Genomic DNA, 22,758 nt, shown 5'->3' with positions numbered 1-22,758 from the left:
CATCACACATTAACACACTTTCATAAAAAAAAAAAAAAAAAAAAACACCCACTTCTCCTAAGTTATAATTAGATTTACAAAAAAAAAAAATTAAAAACACACCCACTTCTCCAAAGTTAAAATTGGATTTTCAAAAAAAAATACAAACTTCTAAACAATCAACAATTTAAAAACATTTTTTTTAATTTTTATTATTATTGAATGTTTCTTTTTAATTTTTTTTTTTTTATTACTATTTTTTAAAAATTGTTATTTGATATAATTTTATCGTTTTTTAAGTAATATCTTTTTGTTGAGTTGGGAGAATGTGAAATTGAAATTTGGAAAAAAATCGGTCAGGTTCAAATTTATGATCAGAGAAATAAAAAATATTTTGAAGATACATCCATTTCCCTATTACAAATAATATTAATTATTAAATATAAATAATAATTTAATAATTTAATAATTATTAAATTATTTTTATTGCTACTATTATTGTTTCATTAATTCTTTCTCTTTTGATGACATATTTTTACTATGTTTTGTTTTATTTCTTTTAATTACAATAATAACAATTGTTAAAGAAACTACTAAAATAATAAAACCAGGTAATAATATTGATAATATTATACTTTTTTTACTTAAACTACTTCCATCTTTCTGATTATTATTATTATTTTTTTCATGATTTAAAATATCATTGGTTGAATTTTCACTTGTATCATTATTTTTTATTTCTTCTTTTGAATATTGAAAAATATATCCACTCCATGTTTTACTTTCAAATGTAACATTTAATAATAATTTTTTGCTAAAAATAGTTGTTGATGAATTTAATAATAGTTTTTGATCATTAAATAATGATTGTTTTCTTGTTTCATTAAATGGTGGTAAGAAACAGGTTAAACTATTTAAATTAATAAATTCAAAATTATTACATTTTAGTTGATTATCAACTTCAACTTTGATATTTGAAACATTATAAAAGTTTTTACCATAAATTGTTAAATTTCCACCATTTACATTTATTGAACTCGTATTTTCTATTAATGGTAAAGGATATTCAATCTTAAAATCACCAGTATTTTTTCCATTATCAAATGTATAATTACATGTAATATCATTTGGACCTGGAATTTGTAAATCGAATGAAATCGTCTTTGAGTTTTCAAATTTTTTTTCATATTCTTTATCATTGCAAAATACACTACAATTTATATTTACACCAAAGAATTCGCCAAGAATGTAAAATTTACCACCCAATGTTTCCATTTGACTTTGATCGATTCTTTTCAAAGATGGTGCGATGTTTAATTTAAATGGTTTACTTTGAACACCGCACATTTGAAAAATTAAATCATCACTGTGATAACCTGATATTAGTGGGAACGAAAATGTTGTACTATTGATTGATGGTGGTACAATTTCATCATTTGAAAAAAGTACAGATGATTTAATTAAATAATCTTTATTACCAAAACTACCATCACAAATTATATTTCCATTTGTACCATCAAAACCTGATACTAAACAATTTTTAATAATTGGTTCAAAGTATGTAATTGATGACAAACATGATTGACTACCAATTATAATTTGAATATCTTTTTTACCACACCCAGCTGGAATTAAAAATGAATACGAATGAACATCTTGATTGGTTGGTGAATTTACTGAAACACCATTTATTACAATTTGTTCAGGAATTATAATAATTGATGGTATTTTATTATAATTTTCAGATTTAATATTATATAATGTGAATATTATATTTGTATTACCATTTGTACTTGGTTGTTCATTAGAATAACTTGCATAAAATGAAATATCAATTTGAATTTCATTTGATAAAATATCATTTACCTTGATTGAAACATTTAATTTTGATTTAAATTCATCTGGTATTTTAAATGATAAAGTTGTTTCTTGGTTATTTATTTTTAAATCATTTAATAATGTTTCTTTTCCATTTAAATAAACTATGGTACTATTTGAATTTCCAAGACAATCACCATTTAATTGTAAAACACGATCTGGTAAACTATATTTATTTGGATTTAATTTGACCATACCATAATTAAATAATAATGTATTTTCATTTGTAATATTGTTAATTGTAACTGAAACTGGTAAATTATTTAAGGGAACTGATTTATTATATATACCCGGATTTAAATTACATGTGATTGATTCATTTGAGATTGAAATTGCGTTTGAACATGTAATATTTCCAATTTTAATAATTATATTATTATTATTGTTTTTATTTGTATTTGAAGATAATCTTGAACCTTCTAAAATAATTAAACCACCTTTAATATATGGAATTGAATTTATAATTAATGGTTCTGGTTTAAAAACAATTTCAATTTCAACAGAAGTTACATTGCTAGTTTCAATTTTCATTAATGATTTGGTCGTGTGTTGTTGAGTATAAATAATTACAATTGAGTCTTCATCTTTTTGGTAGTTTGAATTTAGAATGATAACACCATCAATTGTAATATTTGAAGAATAAGAACTATCACAAAAATCAGATCCATTTACAATAATATTTGATGGATTTATTTTATAATCAAATACTGATGGATTTGAATAACTAAAATTAAATAATTGGCCATTCTCCCATTTAATTATTTGATAACCACAACCAGGTGGACAATTAACTTTAACGTTTGTTGCATCGAATGATAATGATTCTGAATCTGAAATCACAATCTTTTGTTTTTTTGGGTAGATAACTTCATAATAGGAAAGTCTTTCAGAAAATGTTAAATAAGTACCTTTTAAAATTGAGATTCCACCTTTTGTTGGTGGTCGGAAAGGTGAGGAAACTATTGGAGTGGGAAACAATTCATGATCTAATTTGTATGTTTTTTGTGTTGAATATGAAATTGACGTACCATAAAATTTTTTTTTAATTTCTGGATAAATTTGTGAAAAACAAACTGTACCATTGCCAGTAATACATTCAAAATCCAATTGAAATGATGGTCCTTCATAATGTTCAAAATTTAATGATGAAAAGTATTCACTACCAACAGGAAAATGGTATGATAGGTATGTTTCATTTGAAATTACAAATGTTTCTATTTTTCATTTAAAGTTTTCATTTATTAATAAAATATGTTTTTTGAAAAATGATAAAGTTTTGTTTTTTTGTTTTATACATACTATCATCAATTCTACAAAATACTTGGATAGTTGAAAATAAAAAGACGATAACTATTATTAGTAATTTTTTCTCCATTGTAAAATTATTTAAAATCAGATTTAATTTTTTAATATTTTAAAACAAATAATTAATTTTTTTTATTATTTGTTGGTGAATGATAAAAATAATAAATTATTATACTGGTAAATTTTAATATTGACAAATGAAAATAAAAAATAAATTAAAAATTATTATGTTTTATTTTTTTTATTATTTATTTATACAAAATTAAAAAATAATTAAAAAAATTGAATAAAAATAAATTAAATAAAAACACACACTAACACACAATCAAAAACACTTTGTATTTTTTTAAAATAACAAAAAATAAAAAATTTCATCACACTTAACCACTTAAAAACACTCATAAAACAATAATTATTTGAAAAAAACACCCACTTCTCCAAACTTAGACAACAAAAATATATTGAAAAATAACACACTATCGAAAACATTATCTTTATTTTAAATAGAATAAATTGAAAAAACACAACAAACTCACATAACTAATAAAACATAGTACACTAACACACATTCAAAAAAAAAAAAAAAAAAAAAAAAAAAAAAACAAATAAAAAACACACTATCAAAAACATTAAATTGTATTTTAAAGTTAAAATTGGATTTTCAAAAAAAAATACAAACTTCTAAACAATCAACAATTTAAAAACATCTTTTCAATTATTATTATTATTGAATGTTTCTTTTTTTTTTTTATTATCACTATTTTTTAAAAATTGTTATTTGATATAATTTTATAGTTTTTTAAGTAATATCTTTTTGTTGAGTTGGGAGAATGTGAAATTGAAATTTGGAAAAAAATCGGTCAGGTCCAAATTTATGATCAGAGAAATAAAAAATATTTGAAGATGCCCATTTCCCTATTACAAATAATATTAATTATTAAATGTAAATAATAAATTAATAATTTAATAATTATTAAATTATTTTTATTGCTACTATTATTGTTTCATTAATTCTTTCTCTTTTGATGACATATTTTTACTATGTTTTGTTTTATTTCTTTTAATTACAAGAATAACAATTGCCAAAGAAACTATTAAAATAATAAAACTAGGTAATAATATTGATAATAATATTATACTTTTTTTACTTAAACTACTTCCATCTTTCTGATTATTATTATTTTTTTCATGATTTAAAATATCATTGGTTGAATTTTCACTTGTATCATTATTTTTTATTTCTTCTTTTGAATATTGAAAAATATATCCACTCCATGTTTTACTTTCAAATGTAACATTTAATAATAATTTTTTACTAAAAATAGTTGTTGATGAATTTAATAATAGTTTTTGATCATTAAATAATGTTTCAATAAATGGTGGTAAGAAACAGGTTAAACTATTTAAATTAATAAATTCAATTTTATTACATTTTAATTGATTATCAACTTCAACTTTGATATTTGAAACATTATAAAAGTTTTTACCATAAATTGTTAAATTTCCACCATTTACATTTATTGAACTCGTATTTTCTATTAATGGTAAAGGATATTCAATCTTAAAATCACCAGTATTTTTTCCATTATCAAATGTATAATTACATGTAATATCATTTGGACCTGGAATTTGTAAATCGAATGAAATCGTCTTTGAGTTTTCAAATTTTTTTTCATATTCTTTATCATTGCAAAATACACTACAATTTATATTTGCACTAAAGAATTCACCAAGAATGTAAAATTTACCACCTAATGTTTCCATTTGACTTTGATTGATTCCTTTTAATGATGGTGAGATGTTTAATTTAAATGGTTTACTTTGAACACCACACATTTGAAAAATTAAATCATCACTGTGATAACCTGATATAAGCGGGAACGAAAATGTTGTACTATTGATTGATGGTGGTATAATTTCATCATTTGAAAATAGTACAGATGATTTAATTAAATAATCTTTATTACCAAAACTACCATCACAAATTATATTTCCATTTGTACCATCAAAACCTGATACTAAACAATTTTTAATAATTGGTTCAAAGTATGTAATTGATGACAAACATGATTGACTACCAATTATAATTTGAATATCTTTTTTACCACACCCAGCTGGAATTAAAAATGAATACGAATGAACATCTTGATTGGTTGGTGAATTTACTGAAACACCATTTATTACAATTTGTTCAGGAATTATAATAATTGATGGTATTTTATTATAATTTTCAGATTTAATATTATATAATGTGAATATAATATTTGTATTACCATTTGTACTTGGTTGTTCATTTGAATGACTTGCATAAAATGAAATATCAATTTGAATTTCATTTGATAAAATATCATTTACCTTGATTGAAACATTTAATTTTGATTTAAATTCATCTGGTATTTTAAATGATAAAGTTGTTTCTTGGTTATTTATTTTTAAATCATTTAATAATGTTTCTTTTCCATTTAAATAAACTATAGTACCATTTGAATTTCCGAGACAATCACCATTTAATTGTAAAACACGATCTGGTAAACTATATTTATTTGGATTTAATTTAACGATGCCATAATTAAATAATAATTTATTTTCATTTGTAATATTGTTAATTGTAACTGAAACTGGTAAATTATTTAAAGTAACTGATTTATTATTAAAACCCGGATTTAAATTACATGTGATTGAATCATTTGAGATTGAAATTGCGTTTGAACATGTAATATTTCCAATTTTAATAATTATATTATTATTGTTATTATTTTTATTTGTTGTATTTGAAGATAATCTTAAACCTTCTAAAATTAATAAACCACCTTTACTATATGGAACCGAGTTTATTAATAAAGGTTCTGGTTTAAAAACAATTTCAATTTCAACAGATGTTACATTGCTTGTTTCAATTTTCATTAATGATTTGATTGTGTGTTGTTGAGTATAAATAATTACAATTGAGTCTTCATCTTTTTCATAATTTGAATTTGGAATGATAACTCCATCAATTGTAATATTTGAAGAATAAGAACTATCACAAAAATCAGATCCATTTACAATAATATTTGATGGATTTATTTTAACAACCGATATTGATGGATTTGAATAACTAAAATTAAATAAATTACCATTATCCCATTTAATTATTTGATAACCACAACCAGGTGGACAATTAACTTTAAAATTTGTTGCATCGAACGATAACGATTCTGAATCTAAAATAAAAATCTTTTGCTTTTTTGGGTAGATAACTTGATAAAAGGTTTTTTCCGAAAATGTTAAAAAAGTACCTTTTAAAATTGAGATTCCACCTTTTGTTGGAGGTTGGAAAGGTGAGGAAACTATTGGAGTTGGAAACAATTCTTGATCTAATTTGTATGTTTTTTGTGTTGAATATGAAATTGACGTACCATAAATTTTTTTTTTAATTTCTGGATAAATTTGTGAAAAACAAATTGTGCCATTGAAAGTAATACATTCAAAATCCAATTGAAATGATGGTCCTTCATAATGTTCAAAATTTAATGATGAAAAGTATTCACTATCAACAGGAAAATGGTATGATAGGTATGTTTCATTTGAAATTACAAATGTTTCTATTTTTCATTTAAAGTTTTCATTTATTAATACAATATGTTTTTTGAAAAATGATAAAGTTTTGTTTTTTTGTTTTATACATACTATCATCAATTCTACAAAATACTTGGATAGTTGAAAATAAAAAGACGATAACTATTATTAGTAATTTTTTCTCCATTGTAAAATTATTTAAAATCAGATTTAATTTTTTAATATTTTAAAACAAATAATTAATTTTTTTTATTATTTGTTGGTGAATGATAAAAATAATAAATTATTATACTGGTAAATTTTAATATTGACAAATGAAAATAAAAAATAAATTAAAAATTATAATGTTTTATTTTTTTTTATTATTTATTTATACAATATTAAAAAATAATTAAAAAAATTGAATAAAAATAAATTAAATAAAAACACACACTAACACACTATCAAAAACACTTTGTATTTTTTTAAAATAACAAAAAATAAAAAATTTCATCACACTTAACCACTTAAAAACACTCATAAAACAATAATTATTTGAAAAAAACACCCACTTCTCCAAACTTAGACAAATATTGAAAAATAACACACTATCGAAAACATTATCTTTATTTTAAATAGAATAAATTGAAAAAACACAACAAACTCACATAACTAATAAAACATAGTACACTAACACACATTCAAAAAAAAAAAAAAAAAAAAAAAAAAAAAAAACAAATAAAAAACACACTATCAAAAACATTAAATTGTATTTTAAAGTTAAAATTGGATTTTCAAAAAAAAATACAAACTTCTAAACAATCAACAATTTAAAAACATCTTTTCAATCATTATTATTATTGAATGTTTCTTTTTTTTTTTTATTATTACTATTTTTTAAAAATTGTTATTCGATATAATTTTATAGTTTTTTAAGTAATATCTTTTTGTTGAGTTGGGAGAATGTGAAATTGAAATTTGGAAAAAAATCGGTCAGGTTCAAATTTATGATCAGAGAAATAAAAAATATTTGAAGATGCCCATTTCCCTATTACAAATAATATTAATTATTAAATATAAATAATAAATTAATAATTTAATAATTATTAAATTATTTTTATTGCTACTATTATTGTTTCATTAATTCTTTCTCTTTTGGTGACATATTTTTACTATGTTTTGTTTTATTTTTTTTAATTACAAGAATAACAATTGTTAAAGAAACTATTAAAATAATAAAACCAGGTAATAATATTGATAATAATATTATACTTTTTTTACTTAAACTACTTCCATCTTTCTGATTATTATTATTTTTTTCATGATTTAAAATATCATTGGTTGAATTTTCACTTGTACCATTATTTTTTATTTCTTCTTTTGAATATTGAAAAATATATCCACTCCATGTTTTACTTTCAAATGTAACATTTAATAATAATTTTTTGCTAAAAATAGTTGTTGATGAATTTAATAATAGTTTTTGATCATTAAATAATGGTTGTTTTCTTGTTTCATTAAATGGTGGTAAGAAACAGGTTAAACTATTTAAATTAATAAATTCAATATTATTACATTTTAATTGATTATCAACTTCAACTTTGATATTTGAAATATTATAAAAGTTTTTACCATAAATTGTTAAATTTCCACCATTTACATTTATTGAGCTCGTATTTTCTATTAATGGTAAAGGATATTCAATCTTAAAATCACCAGTATTTTTTCCATTATCAAATGTATAATTACATGTAATATCATTTGGACCTGGAATTTGTAAATCGAATGAAATCGTCTTTGAGTTTTCAAAATGTTTTTCATATTCTTTATCATTGCAAAATACACTACAATTTATATTTGCACTAAAGAATTCACCAAGAATGTAAAATTTACCACCTAATGTTTCCATTTGACTGTGATTGATTCCTTTTAATGATGGTGAGATGTTTAATTTAAATGGTTTACTTTGAACACCGCACATTTGAAAAATTAAATCATCACTGTGATAACCTGATATTAGAGGGAACGAAAATGTTGTACTATTGATTGATGGTGGTACAATTTCATCATTTGAAAATAGTACAGATGATTTAATTAAATAATCTTTATTACCAAAACTACCATCACAAATTATATTTCCATTTGTACCATCAAAACCTGATACTAAACAATTTTTAATAATTGGTTCAAAGTATGTAATTGATGACAAACATGATTGACTACCAATTATAATTTGAATATCTTTTTTACCACACCCAGCTGGAATTAAAAATGAATACGAATGAACATCTTGATTGGTTGGTGAATTTACTGAAACACCATTTATTACAATTTGTTCAGGAATTATAATAATTGATGGTATTTTATTATAATTTTCAGATTTAATATTATATAATGTGAATATAATATTTGTTTTACCATTTGTACTTGGTTGTTCATTTGAATGACTTGCATAAAATGAAATATCAATTTGAATTTCATTTGATAAAATATCATTTACCTTGATTGAAACATTTAATTTTGATTTAAATTCATCTGGTATTTTAAATGATAAAGTTGTTTCTTGGTTATTTATTTTTAAATCATTTAATAATGTTTCTTTTCCATTTAAATAAACAATAGTACTATTTGAATTTCCGAGACAATCACCATTTAATTGTAAAACACGATCTGGTAAACTATATTTATTTGGATTTAATTTGACCATACCATAATTAAATAATAATGTATTTTCATTTGTAATATTATTAATTGTAACTGAAACTGGTAAATTATTTAAAGTAACTGATTTATTTATACCCGGATTTAAATTACATGTGATTGATTCATTTGATATTGAAATTGCATTTGAACATGTTGTATTTCCAATTTTAATAATTATATTGTTATTATTGTTTTTATTTGTATTTGAAGATAATCTTAAACCTTCTAAAATAATTAAACCACCTTTACTATATGGAATTGAATTTATTATTAATGGTTCTGATTTAAAAACAATTTCAATTTCAACAGATGTTACATTGCTTGTTTCTATTTTCATTAATGATTTGGTTGTATGTTGTTGAGTATAAATAATTACAATTGAGTCTTCATCTTTTTGATAATTTGAATTTGGAATGATAACACCATCAATTGTAATATTTGAAGAATAAGAACTATCACAAAAATCAGATCCATTTACAATAATATTTGATGAATTTATTTTATAATCAAATACTGATGGATTTGAATAACTAAAATTAAATAATTTACCATTCTCACATTTAATTATTTGATAACCACAACCAGGTGGACAATTAACTTTAACATTTGTTGCATCGAATTATAATGATTTTGAATTCAAAATATCAATTGTTTGTTTTTCTGGGTAGATAACTTCATAATAATTTTTTTCAAAAAATGTTAAATAAGTACCTTTTAAAATTGAGGTTCCACCTTTTGTTGGTTTTTGGAAAGGTGAAGAAACTATTGGAGTTGGTAGCCTTTTTTTATCCAAATCATAGGTTTCTTGTGTTGAGTAGGTAATGGATTTACCATACAATTGTTTTTTATTTTCTTGATCAATTTTTGAAAAACAAAATGTACTATTGAAAGTAATACATTAAAAATCCAATTGAAATGATGGCCCTACTAAAAGTTCAAAATTTAATGATGAAAAATATTCACTACCAACTGGAAAATGGTATGATAGGAATGTTTCATTTGAAATTACAAATGTTTCTATTTTTCATTTAAAGTTTTTTATTATTAATACAATATGTTTTTTAAAAAATTATTAAAACTTTGGTTTTTTTTTTTTGTTTAATACATACTAGAATCAATTCTACAAAATACTTGGATAATTGAAAATAAAAAGATGATAACTATTATTAATAATTTTTTCTCCATTGTAAAACTATTTAAAATCAGATTTAGTTTTTTATTTTTTTAATAAATAATAAAAGAAATAATTAATTTTTTATTTTTTCCTGTCTTCAAGAATGATAAAAATAATAAATTATTATACTGGTAAATTTTAATATTGACAAATGAAAATAAAAAATAAATTAAAAATTATGTTTTATTTTTTTTTTTTATTTATTTTAACAAATAAAAACACACAATAAATAAAAACACATACCAACACACTATCAAAAACAATTTGTATTTTTTTAAAATAACAAAAATTAAAAATTACATCACACTCAACCACTTAAAAACACTCATAAAACAATAACTATTTGAAAAAACACCCACTTCCCCAAATTTAGACAAAAAAAATATTGAAAAAAATCAAAAACATTAACTTTATTTTAAATAAAAAAAATTGAAAAAACAAATAAAATATAGCACACTAACACTCCCAAACCAAAAAAAAAAAAAAAAAAAAAAAAAAAAAAAAAAAAAAAAAAAAAAAAAAAAAAAAACACCCTAAGAATTTAAAAACATTTTTAAATAATTATTTGTTGTTTATTTTTGAATTTTTTTTTTTGAAATACTAATTATAACTTTGGGGAAGTGGGCGGAAATAATGAGAGGAATACCAATTAAAATGACTCATGAGGATAAGGTGATTCAATATGGGCTGCATTGCAGGCTGCGGTAAGGGCTACATTACAGTCCTCAGTACGGGATTCGCCTAATTACTGGCCATATTACTGTACTACAGGTAACACTATGGGGTTTGCTGAATTACCGTTTAGATTAATGGAAGATCTTCACTATTGACTGCATTGATGGGTGCATTAGTTAAGCTACGGGTTGTACTACGAGAAACTGGTTTTGGAGCAGTTGGAGCGGTAATTGAAGCACTATAGTTGGGTATTAGTTACTACTGAAACAGTAGTAGTGGAACCTTTAGTTGGAGTTTTAACAGGAGTACGAAGGGTGGAATCACAACAAGATGTTCAATACTTTGAATCTTTCATAATTGGTGATTTTCTACGAATGATTACTATTATTGGTGATGTTGTATTCTAATCTATAATAATAACAATAATAATTTTAATATAAATAATTATTATTAAAATTATTAATGGTGTATCTATTTTTTAAAAAAAGAGATAATTAATATAACAAACCAATATTATTTTTGGTTAAATTATTTATTTTTATTATTTGTTTGTATTAAAATGAGTTTAAACAAAATGAAAAGAAAAAAAAAAAAAAAAAAAAAAAAAAAAAAAAAAAAATTAAACTTGTCCACCCATATTTAAGGTATAATATAATTTTTATTATATTGCGAATAAAAAGTATTTTTTAATTTCAAAATTAAAAAAAAAAATATTATATAATATTATTAAAAAATAAATTGTATATTTAAAAAAAAAAAAATACCCCGCTTGGGTAATTACATTATATGAAAAATATAAATCTTAAAATTTGAGATATACTCTTTTTCCTCAAAAAAATAAATGATTAGCAAAACAAAACTGATAAATTTCAATTATTATTTATTTTAATTTTAGGGGCACCTACAAATAGTAGAACTATATAAAAAAAATAAAAAAAAATAAATAATAAAAATTGGAGGTATTAATTTTTAAAAAAAAAAAATAAATAAAAAAATAAAAAACTAATAATAATCTATACTATTCCCACTACCAAAAAAAAAAAAAAAAAAATTATCAAAACAATTCCCACCACCAAATAAAAAAAAAAAATTAATCAAAACAATAACCACTATCAAAAAAAAAAACATTTCTATAAAAAAAAAATTACACACACAATGTATTTTTTTTTTCAACCACTAATTCCTTATTACAGTAGCCACTGTGATAAAAAAAAAATACCATTTCGGGAATAAATTTTTTGTAATTATATAAAAAGAAGTTTTAATGAGATGCATCATTCCAATTTGTAACATCAACAAAAAAAAAAGAAAAATACACACTAACAAAGTGCTCATTTTTTTCAACAACTAACCCCATGATACAATTACCCCCATGAGTATCTTTTTTTTTTGTTTTTTTTTTTTTGAAAGCGATATATTGATGTTATATTAGGTATGTGCTAAGTTTTGTATATTTAATTTATTTATTTATTTATTTATTTTAATTTTAATTTTTTTTTATTTTTTTTTCAATATCAAATTATTTTAATTTTTTTTTATTTTTTTTCAATATCAAATTATTTTAATTCTTTTTTTGTATAAAAAAAAAAAAAAAAAAAAACACCTCAATATTATTTTTATAAATCATAAATACAAAAGCATTCATTTAAAGTATAACACTCATTCTAATAATCACAATAATTAAATTTTTTTTTTTTTTTTTTTTTTTTTTTTTTTTTTTTTTTTTTTTTTTTTTTTTTTTATTAAAAAAAAAAAGTAAAATGCAAAAGGAAATTGAAAAAGATTTCCAAAATTTCCAAAAAAAATTTGGTAATTTGGTAAATTTCCAAAATTATGAATTATTAAATAATTTCATCTCATCAAAAATATTACTCCAATGTTTAGTAATAGATCCAGACAAAAAAAAAAATGAAAGTATAATTGGAATTAATAATAATAATATTAATAATAATAATAATAATAATAATAATAATAATAATAATAATAATAATAATAATAAAAACAATAATAATAATAATAATAAAAATAATAAAAATAATATTAATAATAAAAATAATATTAATAATAATAATAATAATAATAATAATAATAATAATAATAATAATAATAATAATACTAATAATAATAATGAAAATCAAAATATAAATAATAATGAAAATCAAAATATAAATAATAATGAAAATCAAAATATAAATAATAATGATAGTCAAAATATTAATAATAATGAAAATCAAAATATAATTAATAATAATAAAAATAATAAGGAAAATCAAAATAATAATAATGAAAATAATAATAATAATAATAATAATAATAATAATAATAATAATAATAATAATAATAATAATAATAATAATAATAAAGAAAATCAAGATAAAAATAAATTTGAATTAAAAAAAAGTATAAATAATTTAAAATCCAAGTTAAAGTCAATAATTCCTCCAAAGGAAACTTTTAATGAAGATCAGATAATTATTGGTTCTAAAACAGATGATTTAAATATGTTTGAAGATTATATAATTTATAAAAAAAAAAAATTTAAAATCACTCATAAAACCAATATAAAAACAAAAGATAATGGTGTGAAAGTTAATGGAAAATTAATATCTTTTAAGGAAAATGAAAAAATGGAAGAATTTAAGAAAGATTTAAATCTATTGGTATTATTTAAAAAATTTAAAACCTACTATTTAAATGGATTGGAATTAGAAGCAATCAATTTATTGATTTCAAATCAAAACAGATTCAACCCAGTTTTTATCAAAGGATTTATTAACTTAATTAGAGAAACAATTGATAAAATAACTGACGTCAATAAATTGAATAGTTTATTAGTTTTGATTGAAAAACTTGATTTATTGCAAGAAGTTTTTTATAAAAATGAAAAGTAAGTTTATTATTATTATTTTTATAATTATTATTATTTTTATAATTATTTTTTTTTTTTTTTTTTTTTTTTTTTTTTTTTTTTTTTTTTTTTTTTCTATATAATATTTTATTACACATAAATATATTATTTATTAATTTTATATTGTGATACTTATATAATTTAACTAGTTTAAAGTCAAATATACTTTATTATTCAATTATCAATCCAAAATCATTACCATCAATCTCATCAATATTGGGTAATTCAAATAGTAGTATGGAATCGGAATGGAATAAAATCTTTGATGAAAAACAAACTAAAATTGAATTATTTAAAAATTATGTTACATTTTTTTGTAAACTCTCCGCAATGAATGTTGATTTAAATTATCAATACTATAATGGTAATACAGCAATTCACATTGCCTTAAAAACTTTAAAATCAGAAAGTGCCCCAGTTATTGCAGCATTATTGGTTTGTGGAGCAGATCCAAACATAAGAAATAATAGATTATCTGTTCCACTTCATTTAGCAATAAAACTTAAAGATGAAAATATTATCAAAATTCTTTTAGCTTTTGGTGCAAAACCATATCTTGAAGATAAAAATAGTTCAATCAAGAGGGACCCAGGTATGAAGATGAAAGAGATTTATAAAAATGGTCCATTATTAATTATGGTTACTGAAATTAGTAATATCATCAAAACCTTTACTAATTTTATGGTCCTTTGTCATGCTCGAACATTTGTATTGTTTGAAATTTTAGGTATTCGTTCAATGAATATTATAAAATCACCATCATTTAATAGTTTTTTACTTCATTATTTTCCAGTTAATATGTCAAGAATTCAACCATTGATTGAAGGAAAGGATGCACCACCATTACAGAAATGCCTTCAATTTGAATCTTTTAATAGTACTCTTTTAACCGATTTTATTGGTAGAGGATCATTTGGTGAAGTTTATAAATTAAATTATACCATTGGAGATGAAAAAAAGTCTGTGCTGTTAAAAAGTGCGAAGTAAATAAATCAAATAAAGATGAAGTGGTTAAAGAAGTTGAATCAATGTCCTTATCACAAACTCCATCAACAGTTGGTTTATATGGTTATTTCTATAAAGAAAAATCTTTATTCCTATTCTTAGAGTATTGTTCAAAGGGTACTCTATTTGATGTTTTAAGAAATGAAAAGATGACATCATTTGATCAATTCTTTAGGTATGCCTTTGGTGTGGTTCATTGCGCTTATGATATCCACACCAATCCAAATGGTCCTTTAATTCACAGAGATTTAAAATCTAAAAATTTTTTGGTAAATGATAATGGTTTAATTAAAGTTTGTGATTTTGGTACTGCACGTTTTTTTTCAACAGAAAACCTAGAGACCTTAAGGAAATTTGCTGGAACATCAAGTTTTCAACCACCTGAAGCCACCTCCAACAGTGTTGCAAATACTAAAACTGATATTTTCGCATTGGGTGTTGTTTTATTTGAAATTTGTGCATCAATACCATATATTGGAGTGAAATATATTTATCCTTTTGGAAATCTTAGGGAAAATTCCCAAATAAATAATGGAGTCCGCAATTTCCTTAGACCAATTTTACATGATTCAATTCCATTGCCAATAAGTGATTTAATCTATTCAATGCTTAGTCATAATGATTATGATCGTCCAAGTGCATGTGAAGCTTTTGAAAAATTAAGTGAAATGGAATCAATCTACCATTCAAAAAAAGAAAAATGGAATTCAATTTTCAATAAGATAAACATTGATGATGATTATTCTGATCAAGTTATTAGACAACATAAAATAGCTAAAATGATTGAAAAAAAATACAAAGAATCAAAAGACTCAACATTTGTAAGTCCTTTTGTTTATAATGAAAAATTAAAAATTAATTATGCTAAAGGTTTTATAGGAGTTGATGAATAAAAAAAAAAAAAAAAAAAAATAAATAAATATAAAAATAAATTAAATAAATAAAAAATAAATAAAATAAATAAATAAATTAAATAAATTAAATAAATTAAATAAATTAAATAAATTAAATAAATAAATAAATTTTTAAAAATATATTATTATTATTGTTATTATTATTTTTATTTTATTTTTATTTTATTTTATTTTATTTTAATAATAATATTGAACAAAATATTGATCATTTTTTAAATTTTTAAGGATAAATAAATAAGTTACAATAAATAATTGAGGGAATTTTAAATCGAAATAATTAAAGAAACCATCAGGTAAAATGCCAAGACAAGTTTGTTCTTCGGGTGATAAATCTCTATAATGGTTGAATTTATTTCTAATGACACGTAAAAGGTCACGTATACTTTTACCATTATATTTCCTATAACGACCAATATTATCAATTAAAACTTGGTCAATTTTTAACCACCAATCACCACTTCCATCAGTGACTAAATCAACATGACTATCGATTTCCAAGTTTAGAGGTGATGTTGGTTTTTCAAACTCTAAATAATCTGAAGCGGCCACCAAGAATGATAACTTTTTATGAACTTCCCAAAAGAATGGATGATTTATACATTCACCTATGTCTGGTCTTTTCTCTGGTTCGAATTGTATCATTGAATGTACGAGTTGATGAATATCTGGTAAATGTTTAATTTGATCAATATCGAATTTACCCTTTAATACATTCTTCTCTCTATTATATCTATGACCAAATGGATGAGCACCAGTTAATAAATAATAAACCACACAACCCAATGAGAAAATATCAACTTTTTTAGTGTTTCTATTGGTACCATTTAAATATTCTGCTGGTTGCCAACCATGACTATCTGACGTGAATGTTAATGATTGATCATCATTATCCAATAATTTACCTAATCCCATATCCGATATCTTTACTCTATTATTAGGGTCAATCAATACATTATGTGGTTTAATATCACGATGAACTATATTTAATGAATGTAAATGTTCTAATCCTTTAAATAATTCTAATATCATTTGTTTAGTTTTATTATCAATTATTATTTGATTATTGTTATTATTATTACCATTATTACCATTACCATTATTATTACTTGATTGAATACTTGGTGAATCAGTTGGTGAAATTTGTAGTGATAAAGTTTGTTGAACATACATATCTAAACTTTTTTGACAAAATGAAATTGCTAAATAAATGAATTCATCATCTTCTTCCTTTGCATAATATCTTACAACATTTGTATGTTCATCAGAGTGAATTAAAATTGAAACTTCTCTATCAGCAAACTTTACAAATTGTGATAACATTCTTTTAACTGCAACTTTTCTACCCTCCATCTTTCCTTCATAAACTATTGTACCACAACTACCTGTACCTAATATTTTATTGGTAATAATTTCTAATTTACCAATTTTAACATTACCATTATCTAAAATAATTTTACCACTACCATTATTAATTTTATTTGAACTATTAATTAATTGTTGTTGTTGTTGTTGTTGTTGTTGAATGACAGAATTTGTTGAAATGAATTCATCAATTAAATCATTTTGATTATCATTATAATTTTCAATTTCATTTTCATCATCTTCATCATTATTATTTTTATTATTTTTATTTTTTTGTTTCTTTTTCTTTTTCTTTGGTGTTTTTTTATTATTAATATTATTATTTTGATTACTATTTTGATTATTATTTTGATTATTATTATTATTTACATTTATTAAATTAAAATTCTTTTTTGATCTTATAAATACTATTATACTTGTAATTAAAATTACAATTGAAGAGTATAAATAGATATCATAATTTTTTAATTTATTACTGTCTAATAAATCATTATTATTATTATTATTATTATTAGCACCATTTGGTTTACTTGGATCATATGGTGTTAATGGTGTTAAATTTGATTTATCACTTTCATTTTTATTATTATTATTATTATTTTTATTATTATTATTATTATTATTATTATTATTATTATTATTATTATTATTATTATTATTATTATTATTATTATTATTATTATTATTATTATTATTATTATTATTTGAAGGTGGTGAAACTATGAATAATTGACCATAATAATCATCAAACATAAATGTACGATCGAAATTACTTGGTATCATTAAATCAGTTGAAGCAACTGGTATTAATGAATTTGAATAAGGTGATACTTTTCTATGGAAATCTAATTTCTTTAAAATATGTTTTTTACTACTATATGCATAAATTGAAACTGGTGATGATGTCAATATATGTTCCCAATAATTATGTGAAATTCCAACAACTGTTTTCTCTGGTTTCTTTATATAAATTTTATACATTCTTTGTGAAAGTGATGCAACTTCAATTAATCCTTCAAAATTTAATGATATTTCAGCTGAAATAAAAATAATAATAAAAATAATAAAAAGTTAATAAAAATAACTATATATATATATATATAATAATAAATTAATAAATTATTTACAATTATAAAATGATTTTGTTGAATGTGGTATATATTCACCAACAGAAAGATTCCATTTTTCTACACCTGATTTTGGATCTAAAGCAATTATTTGATAATCTGATCTTGTAAACATTAATGCTTCATCGGGAATAATATTAACAGGACAATCGTCCTCATCAGTTAACCAAAGACCATCTTTTGACATTGATTTTATAATTTCACCAGTTTGTGAATCGACAACTGTAATTGATGTTTTTTTATTACCAATAAACATTGTTACTTTATTTTCATCTTTTGATGATTCACTTGTTGTCGATGTTGATGATGTTGATGATTTATCTTCAAGTTCTTTTAAAAATAATGGTGATGTATTTACTAATTCTTGTAATGAAAATGGTACTTGATGTAATCTATCATTTGAATATTGAAATAATAATCCACTACCATCTAATGTTGGTATTAAAATTGATGGTGATGATTTTGTAATCTCTGTTGATGTTGATGTTGATTGTTGTTGTTTTCTATCAAATTGTGATGTTGAATATAATGAATCACCACCATTTGGTTTTAAATCCCAATTTAACTCTCCACTTTCATAATTAAATGAATAAATATTACCATCTAATGTACTAATAAGAAGTGACCTAAATTATTATTATTATTATTATTATTATTATTATTATTATTATTATTATTATTATTATTATTATTATTTTTTAATTATTAAAATTTGTTTTTAGAAAAAAAAAAAAATAAAAAAAAATAAGAAATAAAAATAAAAAATTAAAAAATAATAAAATTACTTACAAATCATCTTCATTTTCATCCTTAATATAGGCATTTATATTAAAAATATTAATTATAATTAAAAAAAGTAAAAAAATAATTTTATTTCTTGTTTTTGAAAAAGTCATTTTTTATACAGAAAAAGAAAATAAAAAAAAAAAAAAAAAAGAGAAAAAAAAAAAAAATATATAAATATATAAATATATATTCGAAATTCTGTAGTTTTTAATTAACTACATATATAAAATATCTTATATTTTTGAATGTGTTATTACTGTTTTTTAAAAAAACCAAAAAAAAAAAAAAAAAAAAAAAAAAAAGAAAAAAAAAATTAAAAATAAAAAAATAAAAAAAAATAATATTTTTTTTTATTTTTTTTTTAATTTGACTCAAACCACACCGATATTATTAAAACAAAATGGTGACTGTGTATTTAAAAATTTATTTTTGGGAAAAAAAAAAAAAAATTAAAAAAAATAATTTTATTACCCATGCGTGTGACGTGACATCGAAACATTACAATTGTAATTTTTTAATTTTTTTATAATTTTTTTATTTTTTTATTATTCTATTATTTAATATTCTTTAAAAAAGAATAAGTTTGAAACATTCTATTTATAGTTTGAATTTTATCTTGATTTGATAAAGCCTCAGATTCTAAATCATGAACATCTTGATTAAACCATTGACTTTCAGTATTTTCTCTAACAAATCTTTGATGACTTCTTAATTTATTTGTTGAAATTAAAATTGTACCATATTTTTCAAATGGTTTAAATTGAGTTTTAATTAATTGATTATTATTATTATTATTATTATTATTAATATTATTAATATTATTATTATTATCTTGATTATTAATAATTGTTGAATAATTTAAAATATTAATTTGAGTTAATAATAATGGTGAAATGAAATTTGGTAAATTATTATTTTGTTGATCTTGAGTATTATTTAAAATTAAAGTACGATTAATTTTTCTTAAAGTTTGAAAGATTACTAATTGTGAATAGGGTAAAGTTTTCTTTTGATTAGTGAATAACTTTTTAATTTGCCAAATTAATAAAGCCAAAAAGATAGCAGAGGGTATAGCAGCGAGCAATTGGAAGTTTAGTTCGTTGGCTTGGAGTAACTTATCGATTGCAACCATTGCTTTGTCTACGTCAACTTTCTCCTTTTGAATTTGAATTAATATTAATCTAATCATATCGCCGAATAGGATATTCTGTAATGGCGATCTGATATTAGATTCGTAGGATTTCATAATGGATGAAATGTCACCACGCGATGCCAATTGGAATAGGTGTTGTCTAGTTTCGGTTGAATTGATATCGAGATGGTTTCTGTCTATATTATAGTCGATAACCATTCTGCCCAATGAGTCAATTGAAGATTGCAATGATGCAGGGTCTGCCAATTGCAGTGACTTCTTATCGTATCTAATCACATTCCAAATATTCAATAGAGGCTCTTCCAAATGCTCATGATAGAATCTAATGAATGCATCCCTAATATCGAATGCAGATTGTTTGAATGAATCGAAATTATCATAAGAATATTTAATACCAAAGAATACAATCACTGAACCAACTGATAACTTTACCCAATTTCTAATAAACACATTTGGTATACTTAAATTACCACTTAACCTCTTTACCATTACCTCCATTAATTTATTAATTAAATTTTGATTATTTAATAATATTTTAAAATTTAATAATTGTAATGATTGTTGTTGTTGTTGTTGTTGTTGTTGTTGTTGTTGTTGTTGTTGTTGTTGTTGTTGTTGTTGTTGTTGTTGTTGTTGTTGTTGATCTCCATCTTCATTTCTAATATTAATAATTTCATTAATTAAATCTTTTGATAATTTAATTAATTCGTCATCATCATCTACTTTCTTATCATTATCATTTGATTCTTTATTCTTTTTAAATAATTCATTAAATAATAATAATGAATCAAATATAATTATACTTGATTTTGACATTAATTCACTAAATCTTTTAATTGATTCATTATCATTTAAATTATTATTATTATTATCTGCAGTGTTGTTGTTGTTATTGTTATTATTTGTATTAATTTTTAAAGAATCTAATAAAAATGTTAATCTACCAATAATAACAGAAATTACAACTTGATATGATTTTAATTTTTGAATTTTATCTAATAATTCTATTTTTGGATGTTTAATTCTTTTTGATTTCTTTTTTTTTTCATTTTCATTTCGATGATGATGATGATGATGACTATTATTATGTTGTTGTTGTTGTTGCTGTTGTTGTTGTTGTTGTTGTTGTTGCTCATCTCTTTCTTGTTGTTGTTGTTGTTGTTGCTCGACTTGTTGTGATGATGGTTGTTTATTTAAAATAAAAGAATTTACTTTATTTAAAAGATTTGAAATATAAAGTATTGGTTTTGGTTGTTTTAAATTATGAAGTTCACTAAATTTATTTGAGAATTGTATTCTTCTATTCAATTGTTGATGATAATATTTTAACCAAAATAAAGGTGACTTTTGTAAATAGTATATTGTTGGTTCAATTGATTCCCAATATTGTAAATTAGTTTCAATCTCTAATGCAATACCATATAGAAATTCTAAAAATAATATAATTTGATCAATGAATAAATTACCAATTACAAATTCTTTACCCAATTTAAATGCTATACTTGGATTATATTCAATATTTGATAATGATGATATTGTTATACCTGATGATGTTGATGATGATAATGATATTGATTCACCATCTTGTTGTTGTTGTTGTTCTTGTTCTTGTTCTTGTTGTTGTTCTTGTTGTTGCTGTTGCTGTTGTTTAATAGCATCTACTTGTTGTTCAATTACTTCTTGATTATTTATAATTATATTTTGTTTAAAAACTTGTTTTAAAGATTGTAATTGACCTTTTAATTTTTGAGATTTAATAATTATTGATTTAATATCTTTAAGTGATGTTGGTATATTATAATGATAATTTTGTTTTTGTTGATTCATTGAAATGAAACCATTATTATTAACTGATGAATTTTCAACTTCTTTATTAATTGATTTAATTAAATTATTATTAGTAGTATTACTATTGTCTTCATTTTTATTTACATTATTATTATTATTATTATTATTATTATTAGTGGTAATAGTAGTAGTAGTAGTAGTAGTAGTACAACTAGAATAATCTGGTTTATTTGTAATATCTTTAATAATAGCAAGTAATGTAATATCTAATTGATGATTAATATTATCATGTTCAATTGATAATGATTCCCAATTTGAAATACCAATAAATGAATCTAATTTCTTTTTAATTTGATTTCCTTTATTATGTGTTATTGATCCCATTCTCTTTTTTTTTTTTTTTCTAACCCATTAAATGTAAAATGAATGACAGACATTGAAAAAAAAAAAAAAAAAAAAATTAA

General features: G+C 21.3%; 5 protein-coding genes and 2 pseudogenes across 5 annotated transcripts; 1 reads left to right on the top strand and 6 right to left on the bottom strand.

Annotated features, from left to right (window-relative positions):
* Window positions 1-474: 474 nt before the first annotated feature.
* tgrO2 (immunoglobulin E-set domain-containing protein) lies at window positions 475-3,232 on the bottom strand (the record flags this gene model as incomplete). The annotated part of the gene is made up of 2 exons (XM_642105.1): window positions 475-3,071; window positions 3,157-3,232. The coding sequence occupies 2 exons, from the start codon at window positions 3,230-3,232 to the stop codon at window positions 475-477; spliced, it is 2,673 nt and encodes an 890-aa protein (XP_647197.1).
* Window positions 3,233-4,158: 926 nt separating this feature from the next.
* Window positions 4,159-6,907, bottom strand: tgrO1 (immunoglobulin E-set domain-containing protein; the record flags this gene model as incomplete). The annotated part of the gene is made up of 2 exons (XM_642104.2): window positions 4,159-6,746; window positions 6,832-6,907. The coding sequence occupies 2 exons, from the start codon at window positions 6,905-6,907 to the stop codon at window positions 4,159-4,161; spliced, it is 2,664 nt and encodes an 887-aa protein (XP_647196.2).
* Window positions 6,908-7,828: 921 nt separating this feature from the next.
* On the bottom strand, window positions 7,829-10,401 carry DDB_G0268488 (annotated as a pseudogene; the record flags this gene model as incomplete).
* A 976-nt stretch (window positions 10,402-11,377) lies between these two features.
* DDB_G0267652 (hypothetical protein) lies at window positions 11,378-12,586 on the bottom strand (the record flags this gene model as incomplete). Its single annotated transcript, XM_642102.1, has 3 exons — window positions 11,378-11,489; window positions 11,593-11,654; window positions 12,572-12,586. 3 exons carry the CDS (start codon window positions 12,584-12,586, stop codon window positions 11,378-11,380), a joined length of 189 nt encoding a protein of 62 aa, XP_647194.1.
* Window positions 12,587-13,011: 425 nt separating this feature from the next.
* On the top strand, window positions 13,012-16,057 carry DDB_G0268486 (annotated as a pseudogene; the record flags this gene model as incomplete).
* A 198-nt stretch (window positions 16,058-16,255) lies between these two features.
* Window positions 16,256-19,463, bottom strand: ireA (IRE family protein kinase; the record flags this gene model as incomplete). Its single annotated transcript, XM_642100.1, has 3 exons — window positions 16,256-18,477; window positions 18,568-19,193; window positions 19,357-19,463. 3 exons carry the CDS (start codon window positions 19,461-19,463, stop codon window positions 16,256-16,258), a joined length of 2,955 nt encoding a protein of 984 aa, XP_647192.1.
* Window positions 19,464-19,906: 443 nt separating this feature from the next.
* Window positions 19,907-22,678, bottom strand: DDB_G0267648 (hypothetical protein; the record flags this gene model as incomplete). The annotated part of the gene is made up of 1 exon (XM_642099.1): window positions 19,907-22,678. The coding sequence occupies one exon, from the start codon at window positions 22,676-22,678 to the stop codon at window positions 19,907-19,909; it is 2,772 nt and encodes a 923-aa protein (XP_647191.1).
* Between the last annotated feature and the right edge of the window lie 80 nt (window positions 22,679-22,758).

Source organism: Dictyostelium discoideum (genome assembly GCF_000004695.1).
Source record: "Dictyostelium discoideum AX4 chromosome 1 chromosome, whole genome shotgun sequence".
Taxonomy (NCBI): Eukaryota; Evosea; class Eumycetozoa; order Dictyosteliales; family Dictyosteliaceae; genus Dictyostelium; species Dictyostelium discoideum.
Note: the sequence above shows the minus strand (reverse complement) of the source record. Positions and strands in the feature narration are given on the sequence as shown.